General features: G+C 44.7%; 1 protein-coding gene across 3 annotated transcripts in view; it reads left to right on the forward strand.

Annotated features, from left to right (window-relative positions):
- The first annotated feature begins 522 nt into the window (after positions 1–522).
- The window catches only part of LOC119431035 (probable E3 ubiquitin-protein ligase makorin-1), a 38667-nt gene continuing 25927 nt past the window's right edge, over positions 523–13262 (forward strand). For 2 of the 3 annotated variants that reach the window (XM_049657349.1, XM_049657350.1), the window contains exons 1-3: positions 1984–2045; positions 6773–6901; positions 9678–9832. In XM_049657349.1, coding sequence (XP_049513306.1) covers positions 1999–2045; positions 6773–6901; positions 9678–9832 — 331 coding nt within the window. In that variant the 5' untranslated portion in view covers positions 1984–1998. Of the gene's footprint in view, positions 855–1983; positions 2046–6772; positions 6902–9677; positions 9833–13262 lie in introns of those variants that run through there. The other variant, XM_037698502.2, reaches the window with a different exon arrangement.

A 13262-nucleotide genomic window follows, 5' to 3' on the forward strand; every position in this document is an offset into this window, starting at 1 on the left:
TTCGCTTCACAATGCCACCATAATTTGACCAATTTTTGGTACTTAACAGCGTTTGCGCCATCTAGGCAACAAAAAGTATGTCAACATTTATTACAACCGCGTATCTTTCTGGTTTACATGTTCTACATAACGTACTAAAGGCGGCACGACACCCCTTAAATTTGAAGTTACTGTTTTATAAGCGTTTTGTAGCTTGATGTGGAGTGTTTAGCTGATCGACGCGCCGCCAGATAATGACAAAAAGTACTACTATAATATGGTTTCGTACGCGGCCCTCGCCTCTGCCTGCCACTTTTTATCTGCGAAAGCGACTAATGAAATGTGCTTGTTTAGTGGTGCAGTAGTGTCGTTCGTTTCTGAATATTACTTGTGGCATAGAGATATGCTTGCTGTCTTTAGAGAAAACTACTTTCGTTATCGCGCGATTCTTACTTCGCTTTGCAATCAAAAGATGACGCGACGATCGGTAGATCCTGAAGGTTTTGCCCAATCAGCTTGCGCATTTCGTAAGCATGGGAGTTTCGTCGACTTGCGTAATGCAAGAGCTGAAGAATGGTTGAAGCACTCTCGTAACGTTCCATTCATTCGTCGACAAATGCTTTGCTTAAGCGACAGCTGTGTGTACGCTTTGCCGCGTGGAAATTCGCTCACGTTTACGGTCCCGTAACGTCGAGGAAACGTTCTCGCCTCCCTCGCTTACGCGTAGTACTTTAAATTGTGAAGAACACCAGCGTGGATTGCGCAAGTCGAAGCCAGCATCGACGGCTGACTCACAGATCTCAGCGCCCCCATCCAAAATTGTCCATTAAGGAAACCAAGATGGCGGAGGGTGGTTCGGAAGGTGTCCTATGTAGGCAAGTAAACATGCTGAACAATTTGTCTCTTTCAACAGTAGGGGCTTAGAGACACGACGAGGCGATAATTTTTCAATTGAGGATGGCCTCGCCAAACGCTCTTGTCAGTTGGCCTACTGCGGTGTGCCGTGCAAGCCCGTCGTTTCTCTAGGAAAAGTGTGCAGAGCCATCGAAAACGGCACAACCTGAGTAGAAAAAGGAGTGTTTCGTAATCCGCCTAATCAAATTGAGTGCCCGATAACGTTTCCCGGGAAGCTCAGTGCTGCAGTAAGCCTCCGTTCGCTGCTCACAACTACCCTGTGTTGTGTGCTTCGGTAAACACGTTATGTAATGTGTACGCGTACCAAATGGCGATACCACGGTGTCTTAAAACCACTAGACGGAAGGAAAAAAAGTAATACAGCACGGCCTACGTGTGCGCTTGTTCCTTCTGTCGCTGATAGAGCCACCGCCTAGCGAAGAAAGTAGCGATGCCTGCTCGTAGCAGTAACTTAATTTGCTTCGAACTGAGCGATGAGAACTCAGCGTTTGCTCTCAAGTAAAAGCAAACCTGTGCAAAATTACTACGGCATCGACAACTTGGCGCGCGGCATAGTTTCCCATTGAAATGGGGGCCGCACGGTTACCTCGCGTCGCTGTTTGGCTGGCGTCTGCTAGTTTCGCGTTGGAGAAACTGGCGGTAGTGAATTTTCCTATCCTTAACCGCCGCGTGTACTAGCTCCGAGCTGTTCGAATGAGTATTCAACTTTCGCATGTTGTTTGCGCTTGTGTTACTGGCGCAAGCTTGCGAATCATTCCTTTGATGTCATTCGTTCTTTTGTTTTTAGCACGTGGTAACAGTCGTGAGTTTCATGTGTTATCGATGAGCCACGCGCGATAGTACCTACGTCAGACTGCACGCTGTTTAGAGGCAAACGGTAATTACCAGTAACTGCCGTCGCTTATCAGGGCTACTACTTTACTTTTTTGTTGGCTAGCTTTACCGTTTACGCTGTGTCTGCTTGCGGGAACTCATATAATTCTTTTTTTCTCCTCGGTTTGCCATTGCGGTACGTTGGGACTTTGATGATGTGGCGCCTAGACACAGGCAATTTTCGGCTGCCCGTGTCAGTTTACTTTTAACCGTAAATTTACGTGGAGTTGTATGACATTTCCACATAATACATTTGCCTGCTTACCTTCAACCATAGGGTTAGTCGGTAATTCGACGTAACACAATGGATTCATTATAAAACATCATAGCAAGCCATCCTTGACAAGCAGCTGTCGACACGTTTGTGAGCCGAGTTTCGTTGCAGAAATGTGCAGTTGTGGTGTGTTGGCCAGTTTTAGAGTTGCTTGTGAAACATTTCCGCTGGCATGCCCTTTTGCTGCACCTGTGTTCTCGCATGCTGGCGTTCTAGAAAAATTGTATGTGCTGAGAGGTAGATTATTCGCGAACCTTGATCTAATGGTAAAAGGACCAGCTCTTCATCTCTGCTTCATAATGTCCAACTTGTCTGCATACTATATACTCGTGGCAACATGATCGGAATAGCGAAACCTCGTGAAAAGTTAGTAGTCGTAATTAGTCATAAGTCGTAATTAAAATTGTAATTAAGAGGCACAATTGTTGTTTTCCTGACAAATTTTTTTACAAAATAGTACACTATTGCACACTATCTTTGCAGCTGCATTACAGCTCTTGCTGAGCACTTTCCGTTTACGTGGTCATAAGGTCGTTATGGTCTTCCTGAGAGTTGAAAGGGGTGGGGGGGGGGGGGGGGGGATTATTCTGTGGACTTCAGAAGCTGAGTGACAGAAGTGAATGCATTTCAGCACAGTTCCAGTGCCAGTAATGTCTTTTGTTCATGAATTATATGTTGGAGCATGTTTAACAAGCCTCAAATTCTAATTTAGCTTCTGTTTAAACTTTCATCAAGCAGCTGGCAGCTTTATGTTATGCTGTGAGGCACCCTAGATCAACAGTTAAGCACAGAGAATATTTTAGGTTATTGAAGAGACCAACACCCCTTTCGAATCTGTAGGAAATATAGATAACAAACAAGCCTAATTTTGAAGTCTTGTGCATTCTGCAGTAATAAGTTAACAGAGGCAAACTGGTTGACCCAGTAAGCATCTCTTTTGTTGTTAAGCTTACACTCTTTGTTGGGTAAAAAAAAAAAAAAAAATAGAGACAGTTACCCTGCTTTTGCGATTGGCCGTTATGCATGTGGCAGAGGTAGGAGCTATACAGCTGTGTGTGATCTGCAGTGTGTTGCGTAAATGAAAGAACGAGGCATAGACAACTTTTGTTTCGTTAACCGGTGGCATTTCAAGGTAGAGTCCAATACCGTGCTTGGATGCAGTACAACACAGTTGTTAGTACCCAATAGTTAACAGGAACCAAGTAGTCCCTTTAAGGGACAGACAACCGCTCAGAACGTGAATCGAGATAACCCCACCGGTGGAAAGATTGCCTATTGTACTGGTTAAGACGAGCCATGTTTTTCTCATTAAAACTGTGAATTTATATTTTTTAATTCTTCACTAAAAGTTGCGAAAAATGACCTTTGGTGCACCACGTGGCAGAAAATGAAGGTGCATAAGAGGGTTTACTACGTGACCTTCTATCAGTGTACGCGGTTCCTGGCCTTTTATTGGTATTGAAATTTGGCACACTTTTTTCTGTTATAATTTATTTCTAACTTACAATGTACTGATAGGCCTTCGTTTGTCGTGTGCAGAAAAGGGGTGTTGCCTTTGTTTTCGATGAGTTGGCCTGGCTCGTCTATCAACAGAATAACGACGGGGGGGCCAGCCAGCCATGACATAGGCATGTACTTGGGGGAAAAACGCGGTACAACTATAAGAAAGGTCTGTACGACAACACAAACTTATTGTACCAGCTTTTTATTTTCGAAAGTGGTTGAAAAGCTCAAAATGCAGGTGGTTAACCACAGTTGCACTCACTCCTGTGAAAGCAGAACGATGGGCGGCTTTCACAATGTACGAGGAGGGCTATTGGCATTGCTCTCATTTCTCAGCGTTGCTGGAGCAGGGACTCTTACTTTTTTTAGAGGCTGCTCAGATTGAAAAATTCTGCTTACAAAATATCCACCCACTTTTTTTGAAGTAGCCGCTGCAGGTGGAAACACTACCGAGGATGAGCTTTTCGTTGCACCATAAATAACTAGGTCCTTAAAATCGGTTGTCAGTCCCTTTAAGATATCATTCACTAGTGCCATAGTCACATTTACTCCAGGAATCAGAAATGACCGACCTTATTGAGCGTCCTCACCACATGAGCTTGTAGTTGGAATTAGTGCAAGTATTAGTCTCTGTAGATGACAGATCTCGTTCCAAAACATTTCAGTAGTTTTCTGTCAGAGATTACCTGCCAGTACTGCAGATAGTGAAGAAATGAACAATTACTGTATGCATCCACATTTTTTTTTTACAGTATTACTGGGGTCGGTTATCAAGCGACCCCTTTCAGCACCACAGAAATACGACTCGTTTCCATTGCCTTGTGTTCCACAACCACCAGGCAAATTCTGTCTGGGGTGCCTCCATGCATCAGAAAATAACGAGATGTCACACTTGGCATGCACTCTGAGATAGGGAGTGCACATGCACAATCTTGGAGGCTATGTAATGTGTGTGAGCTCAATTCATTATCTGTTACTTGGCGGTGTACTGTTTCATAATGAAATCCGGTGTGATTTGAACAAACAACGCTGTATGTCATGCGATTTGTTCCATGCCGTCGGCTTGGAATCTTGTTTTGTTCTTTTGCTGTTCCCACCCTCATGCGTCTGCTTGTAATCTTTTTGTTCTTTTGTTGGTCCCACCCTCGTGCGTCTGCTTCGAATCTTTTTGTTCTTTTGCTGTTCCCACGCTCATGCGTCTGCTTGGAAGCGTTTTGTTTTCTTGCCGTTCCCACGCTCATGCGACCAGGCCTGCGCGTCTCATTTTACGCGCTTCAAAGGTAACCGGAGGTGATAGGAGACGGTTCCCACCCTGCGCTGCAGACATTGCCAGGGAGGCGCAAAATGCAGTGGAAATGAGGGCCTCTGTGAAGCAACTGAAGCAGTAATTTACCAAGCACTGCTAACATATTGCATTCCTATTTTGACTACAGTATGCATACTTATGAAAGTAATTTGTGTCACGAGCAAGTTTCACTTGCATGGGTCCCCACCTTGAGCTGTGTGCACTATAGCATTTAGCATTCATCATCGCTGTGCAATGCTGGGGTGCCATTGGCTAGCTGCTAGGTGAAAATCTACTCTTTTCTGTCTCTTGGTGCAGTCTCTCTAAGCCTAGCAGGATCAAAACAGTTGGCTGAGCTCAATAGTGACAAAAGGTTGCTTACACTAGATTGACCTAGAATTGGAGAGTGCCCGGAACGAGCTTCCAAAAGTGAAGCTAAACGACCGTAACGCCACTTGGGGCGCTGTGGTCGGTAGCACATGCCACCGTGGCTCAGAGGTGGAATGTCTGCTTTCCACGCAAGAGACCGGCGTTCGAATCTCGGCAAGAGACAATGCATTTCTCTTTTTCTTAATAATTCGTGCGTTGATTCTTTTATTCTTTATACTGCTGCTTAACACTTGCTTCTGTTGCTACGCGATGCAACAAAAAGTCAAGCAGAAGTTTAAGGAATAAGAATAAAATTTTTTGCAGTGAACGAGCATTTTTGCAGCGCCACCTCACGGGAATCAACAAAACTATTCCAATCAAAGCATGGCCTGCGAGAACTGTACGCATACGAAGCCCCGTCGACGCCTGCTTGACAGGCTCCGTCGTGCTAGAGTGTACTCCAGCAGCGCACTCAAGGCTCATTCACACTAGGCCTACACGGTACCGATTTTGCTCAGCCAACTGTTGACGGCAGCGTTATCCTTTCTTTGAACCGTTGGCCATAGCGTTTTCTGTCATGTAGACTGCTGTCGCCAACAGTCGCCTGACCAAAATCGGTGTCGTGTTGGCCTAGTGTGAATGAGCCTTCAGCACACAGCGGAGACTGTCAAGCAGGCGTCGACGGGCTTCGTATGCGTACAGTTCGCGGAGGCCATGCTTTGATTGGAATAGTTTTGTTGATTCGCATGAGGGTGGCGCTGCAAAAATGCTCGTTCACTGCAAAAAATTTAATTCTTATTCCTTCAACTTCTGCTTGACTTTTTGTTGCATCGTATAGCAACAGAAGCAAGTGTTAAGCAGCAGTATAAAGAATAAAAGAATCAACGCACGAATTATTAAGAAAAAGAGAAATGCATTGTCTCTTGCTGAGATTCGAACCCCGGTCTCTTGCGTGGGAAGCAGACATTCCACCTCTGAGCCACGGCGACGTGTGTGCTATCGATTACAGCACCCTAAGCGGTGTTACGATCGTTTGGCTTCACTTTCAATGCATTGAAAGTGCAGCCGTTCCGGACACTCTCCATGTTCTAGTACACTCTACTTACACTTTGGTGAGATGGGACTAAGCGATAGATGATATTTATCGTTTATTTCTTGCTTTTGCAATGGAGAGCAAGTAGCACAGGCAGATTAGTATCGAAGCGGGAGGGCGGGGAACTGCCATGCTGTACGCAATCGTGATAAGCGGCGGGAGACATTCCAGTAAACCTGATGGAGCCTGGTAAACTCTGCACAATCGCGGCAGCCAGTATCGGTAATGGTAAGACCGGGTGTCGCTTTGGTATATCCAATAAATAGAAAATGCGTCAAGTCTCTATCCTTTTTCTATTTACCTTTTCTCTTCTAGAGCAGGCACGCTTTGCGCCCCTACTGGTGGCAGTTGCGAGCTGGCTATTTCTATCTCCTCATTGTGATAATTTTTATGTGCACAACCGTGATGACAATAATAGTGCATGAACTAGCTCAGTTATCCTAATTAACTGCGTGCAATCTCATCTTCTTCATTACTGCAGATATTTCTTAAGCGGCGTGTGCAGAGACGGGCTCCGGTGCCTCTTTTCACACGATCGTTCAACCGGCCAGGTGGACAATGTGTGCCGCTATTACCTCAAGGGCGAATGCATCTATGGCACGCGGTGCAGGTAAGGTGGTGCGATCGGCTCAAATCTCGCGCTATTTTCCTTGCCTTTCATCGTTATTTGTGAAGTGATTTGACGGGTTTGAGCCAGTTTTGAACAAGAGAAGACAACACACCGAATGGCTTTTTAAACATTTGTTTTAATGCTCTTGGGGACAACTATTAATCCACTGGCCTTCTAACCGAACTTTTCATTCATTCAGTCATTTTATTTATTTGGAATCACGCATGTAAGATACACACTGTACCCACAATACAAGTCAGGGTGATTGCAACAAGATTTAGCACAGTACACCGCAAAACACCTAGGCTGTTCTCAGTGCTTTATGTATTGCACCAGAAATAACTTAAATGTGCTGACAAAACTCCACTCACATTAGACTTGGTTTATTAGAAAGAAAAGTTCATTTGTATATAAAGAAAGATGAAGGAAAAAGGGCAAGACTTGCTCATGAAACGAGAATCTCCAATTATATATATTTCTTTGCTTTTTGTAGAAATACTGCCTCTAGCATTGAAAGACACTACAGGACTGATATAGGTTTAAGAGGAACCATTACCTTACAAAACATTGGAACACAGGAACTGTCTTGCTCAGTATCCAGTGCAGCAAGTTTAACTTTGTGGCATTTCAAACAGGAAGTTAGAATCTATGTACTGTAAGAAGTAGATATATAATTTCTGTCATATGCAAGTATCAAGTTTGCAGCTCTTGGCAATGAAAAAGAAAAAAAAAAGTCCCAATTTGGAAATTGCACCTATTAAGATATCTAAATGCGAACAAAATTGTTTTATACAAATCTGTGATATGCCACTATTTGAGAGTTGGACTTTTGCAATCCTTTTGGAAGCATTGTTATAATTTCAGATTTGTTTGCTTCACATGATTTAAAGATGCAATTTACAGAACTCCGACATCCGTTTTTGGTGTCGCATTAAGATTTGAAAACTTTGTGCATCAGTATTTCTTTAACCCCTTATGGACGAGACTGGTAAATAACTGGGGAAAAAAAGTTGTTTTATATCTCAATGTGCAAAATACGCCGAGAATAAGCATAATCAACGAAGAAAAGAAAACTAATTAAAAAATTCTGCAGAAACGTTTTCTGTAATAGGGGGGGGGGGCAACAGACCACTGGAAGTGGGCTTCACCCCAAGCCACCTATGGCTTTGTTTGGATCATGTACAGACAGCTCTCGTCATATGTGAACCATAGGTGTACATCGCATTTGCTTTCCATCACATGCATGATACCACTGCAGCCTGATATCTTGCATCACTCCGTCTTCTCTGACCGTGCTTTCGAAACAAAGCAAGTCATGTGCCAAATTACCTTCTTCCTGATCCTGTGTTCCTGCTCTAATCTGAGAAACAGTGCTTGCAGCCTGTTAAGGCAGTGTTGGCTGGAGTCATTTATCTAGAAACTCTGTACTTGAGCAATTGTGAACCATTCTAGGAGACTTGACAACGCCGGTGTCTCAGGCTGGAGACAACTTTTCCATGAATATACCTGTGCTGATCGACGGTCGAAATGTTTTCTGCCTTAATCGACACTGGCGCTGACTGCTCGATTATCAGCGGAAAACTGTCAAGCCGTTTAAAGAAAGTCGTTACGCCTTTGACAGGGACGCATGTACGGAGAGCTGGCGGACATGTCGTCAAACCGCTTGGTGTGTGCACTTCACGGGTGCAAATTCGGAATTCTACGTTTCCGATCAGCTCCCTTGTTCTCTGAGAATGCTCCCGTGAATCAATACTCGGAGTAGACTTTCTTCGAAAGTATGGCGCCATCATCGACCTCCGCCCACGCTGTATCTCTTTCTCTACAAAGAAAGCGACTGACACGAGACGCCAGCCTCCGCACAGCCGCTCTTCGGATTTCCGACGACAGCGTCACGATACCACGTCGTGCTAGTGTAATGATTCCGGTAACGCCCGACGGCATACGTGAAGGCAAAGTACTCGGGAGTCCGTCTCCCTTCTGCTTACCCTCGGAATTAGCGTGGCTCGAGGAATCATTGACGTTAGGGATGGCCAGGCTGACATCTTGATCACCAATTTCACAAATGAGCACCGACGAAAGACCAATGCGCTAGCTCGTGAACTAGATCGTCCTCGTCTTCTTCTGGGAGCAAGTGGCACAAGCGTGTGGCATTATGTCAAAATTCTGTTAGAAAAGTTTGTTAGAATTAAGCTTTTTATCTTCAGTGTAGGAAAGTTCACGCTGAACGGTTCAGCGGTTTCCAGTGAGAGTATTTCTGCTTTTCACATGTATGATTTGAATTGGGAAGAGTTTACCCAAAGGCAGAGTTCCGTCCCCTTTCCTCACCGCAGGAAACGAGAAAAATTTAGCCAAATTTCCTAGACAATTCCCAGAAATGCAGCCCACAGGCAGCCATGTTTCCCATGCAAGTTTAAAGTAGCCCATAGAAAAAATGAGAAGTACACATAATGCCACTAACATTGACGAGTGCTGCTGTCTAATGTAGAAAACCGCAATTATAATCAACATGACGCATGTACTCGTCGTTGGTTCGACACTGCTATGTATGCTTCCCTATGACGACCGTACGCGTCATCGGCTATATTGGTACGAATTGCGGCGAATGCTTCTCGCTGGGTGCAGAAAGGGTCGAAAGGACTGGGGGACTTGTTAAGCTGCATTGCGGCTCTTGGTTTGACGCACTTTTGTGGCTGCCATGGGTATAGGGACGACAGTCGCCGTAGCAGAGTTGGTGCATTCCCCCCCCCCCGCCTCACCCTTGTCTACTCTTACTCAGGTACGACCACATCCGGACCAAACCCCGGACCGACAGCGCCACGCGGTCGGGGAGGGGGAGCCGAGGAATGAACCAGGGCAACCGGTCGCAAATAAGTCCACCCGAGCCGGCTGCACCGGCTTGCTCATCTTCCGTCAGCCGCGCACCACACACAGGTTGGTTGGTTTCTTGCTTCCTACTGGACCAGGACAGAATGCTGAATGACATGGCAGATATAATAATCTGGGAGACATACTTGGCAGACAAAGAAAGCTTGGAAAGCCACGTAAATAGTAATGCAATCACGAAGTCTCTCTCGTGTGTTTTGCAGTGCTATTGTTATTGATCTGTGACCCTTTCTACGAAATAACTACTTCGTATATTACAACTACCACTTGTGAGCATATCCCGGCCACGGCGGCCGCATTTCGATAGGGGCGAAATGCGAAAACACCCGTGTACTTAGATTTAGGTGCACGTTAAAGAACCCCAGGTGGTCCAAATTTCCGGAGTCCCCCACTACGGCGTGCCTCATAATCAGAACTGGTTTTGGCACGTAAAACCCCATAATAAAAAAAAAAAAAAACCACTTGTGAGCATAAGGTTACATCAAGTCGCGTATCATTTGCTCACGTTTGCACTGCCTGTGTGCAACACTATGTTTTGATGCACCGTGGCCGCTGGTCACAGAAACATGTTGCTCTTCTCATTGCAGTGATAAATAGGTCCACATGCGTGCCACATTTCATCTAATAATGACATCATATTTTGCGACATACAAGTATAAGACTTAATGTTACATCACATTACGTGATGCATACCTGCGGCTTTTCTTTTATGCAACACTATCTTTTTGGTTACCAATTCAAGCAGTGAGAGAAGTCTCTCTAATACCGGTGCCACACATACACTTCTGATCGCGATCGGGGCCGATCTGGATTGAGCTTGATCCGGATCGAGTGTTGCTACACGGTCATTTGCGATCGCGATCTTGCAGGGTCCAGACAATCGCAATCCGTGAGTCATGGTCAAGGCTGATGTCTGCGCCCTCAAGTGCAGTATTCTGAAAACGCTAAAAACAAAAGGTGAAGGCAGCTCAATAAAAAACATTTAAAAACTTTTTATGAGCCATGGCAAGCTGTAAAATTGACATATTGTCCAAGTTTAATCGTATTTAGCAACTCCGAATTTGTAGCCAAGGCGTTATGCAGTTCCGAGAGTTGTCGGCGAACAGCAGACGATAACTCGATGCGGATCTGGTTCGAATCTGGTTCTGCCCCGATCGTGATCAGTAGTGTACGTGTAACACCGGTATAAAAAGCCTTTGTAACCATGCCTGCAATGTGTGAAACAGTGTTGACTTGGACAAGCTCAGTTATTGTGGTGGCCCAGTGGCAATGGCATTCTGCTGCTAAGCACAAGGTCATAGGTTCAATTCCCTGCTGCAGCAGTCACATTGTGAGGGGGGCAAAATGCAAAAGCATTTGTGTAGTTAGGTTTGGGAGCATGTTAAGTGAAGCCCGCAGGTGGTCAAAGTTAATCCAGAGCCCTGCACTATGGGGGTCCCTTGTAATTCAATGTGCAGTTTTGAGACATTTTGCTGTACAGTATAGTATATTAGCCGAGCAAGCACAGGTGTCAAGTAACAAGTCTAGTTCCGATATGGAAGGACAGCATATTTAGAGCTGAACTACTAGCATCGTGAAGTAATTTAAGCAAAAAAGAAGAAAGCTTGAAAATTGGTTGAGAACTGCAGCAAATGCCTGTTTTCACACGAACCGATTTGGTACGGCATGGTTTGGAGGTGCGGTATCTGTACATTTGGGCTTCGCGTTCCCATTTCGCACGCACCAGTCACGGTGACTGCAATTTCTGTGTTTGTGAGCACCTAGTGCGAAAGGGAAATGTATTGGTGTGGGCTTACTCCATTCGCTTCAGTGAAGTTTAAATAAATATTTATTTTACTGTTAAATGTTTGTAACTGTTGCTCTTATAAAAACGAGAAAATAGGCAGGCAGGCCACTCTGTTGTGTCTGACAATCTGTGTCGTTATTACTTTGCCATCCATGGCGCGCACATTAGGTCTCGCAGGGAAGTACAATGCTCCAAACATACGAAGAGACTGATGGCACTTTTGCTGCAGTTGGGACTTGCAAGTGCAGAACCACAAGCAAAGTTATGCTGTTTGGAATGTGCTCAAGCAGGATAAAATTTTTCTGATTGTTAAAAGAGCACTTAAATCATGTTTGTAGTTTCTCTTACTCTATAATAATGAAGCTTTACATTCATATACACTTTTTATGCTGATTTTAAATATGCAGTTAGTTTTGGTGTAGGTCAGTAAGTTAACAACGTAATTTTAACATTCCACTTTGCTTGAGGCCATAGTGAAAAATAAAAAATAACTGGCACTATAAAAATGTTGAACAAATGTTTAGCTAATGTAAAGAGAAAGTTACGAAATGTTGGAAGCAGTTGATCTGACCATTGACAGCCATGTTACAGCCCATTGAATGTAAGCCTTTAAAAATTGTGGCAGAAAAAGTTGCAAAACAATTGACCATGCTCAAGAAATTCAACTGTCTCATTGTGCAGAGCTACTTGCTGACTGTTGGTTGAAGCACATTTTGTCGTTTTTCTGGTTCCCGAATTCAAGCAGGCGCGCCCCCATGCACCTGCACACTGCCGCTACACAAAGCATGCCACTGCATGCGATATGCTTGCATTCACTGTGTGGACATGAACTTAAGCTCTCATTCACTCTAGCACACTTGTTTTTTGACGATTGTGTCTCTGAAAAGAAAAGGAAAAGGCTCAACTGCAGAGTCTAAAGCACACGATTCTGAGCACTGTCTCCTAGTTCTTGAGTGTCTGTGGTTTGGAAACATAAATAAGATGCTTAAATTTGCATCAATGTTTCGCTTGAACATACAGCAGTAGAAAGGCGTTTCGACAGTTGCAAGTTAATGGGCACGGATGCCCACCCATCTCCTCATGAATATGCATTTGGGTCACGATCTTGTAGCGATACCTTTTCTGATGCTATTCCTTTTCGCACTGTCGATGGTCGGAGCGATGCTGCACCAGCGCTGTCAATAAGTGGTCTGCTATGAACGGCGGATAGGAGGGGCATAAAAGCAAGCGGAAGGCATCGCTACAGAATCGCGGCCCTGATGTGTTCTCATCAAACACACATTTGCAAATCTAGATTTCATTGGGTTCTGTCATTAGGGTGTGTTCAAGCAGAATGAAAGAAAAACTTCAAAAATGACTGCATAGCTGGGGAAACCATTTGAAGCCTTGCTGTCATCAAAGTGTACTCAAAGGAGGTCAGCGGGTCTCACTTTGAAGAATTTCAGCCGAGCTGTACATTGGTTAGTGATGAGGCGCATTCGCATTGTTGAATCGTGGAGAATGCACAACCAAGTTGGCTCGCCAAGCAACGCCGCAAATGGTCACTTCGGTCCACAAGCCATTCATTCTGGCTAGCCTCTTACTGCTCCATTTTTCAGCCTCGAGACTAGTGCCGCAAAGCTGCAGAACCAATCGGTGGCGCCTAGGAGCAAGACAGCAGAATGTGCTTGCGTTTATTTTGCTTGGCGACTG

This window comes from Dermacentor silvarum, chromosome 10 (assembly GCF_013339745.2).
Source record: "Dermacentor silvarum isolate Dsil-2018 chromosome 10, BIME_Dsil_1.4, whole genome shotgun sequence".
Taxonomy (NCBI): Eukaryota; Metazoa; Arthropoda; class Arachnida; order Ixodida; family Ixodidae; genus Dermacentor; species Dermacentor silvarum.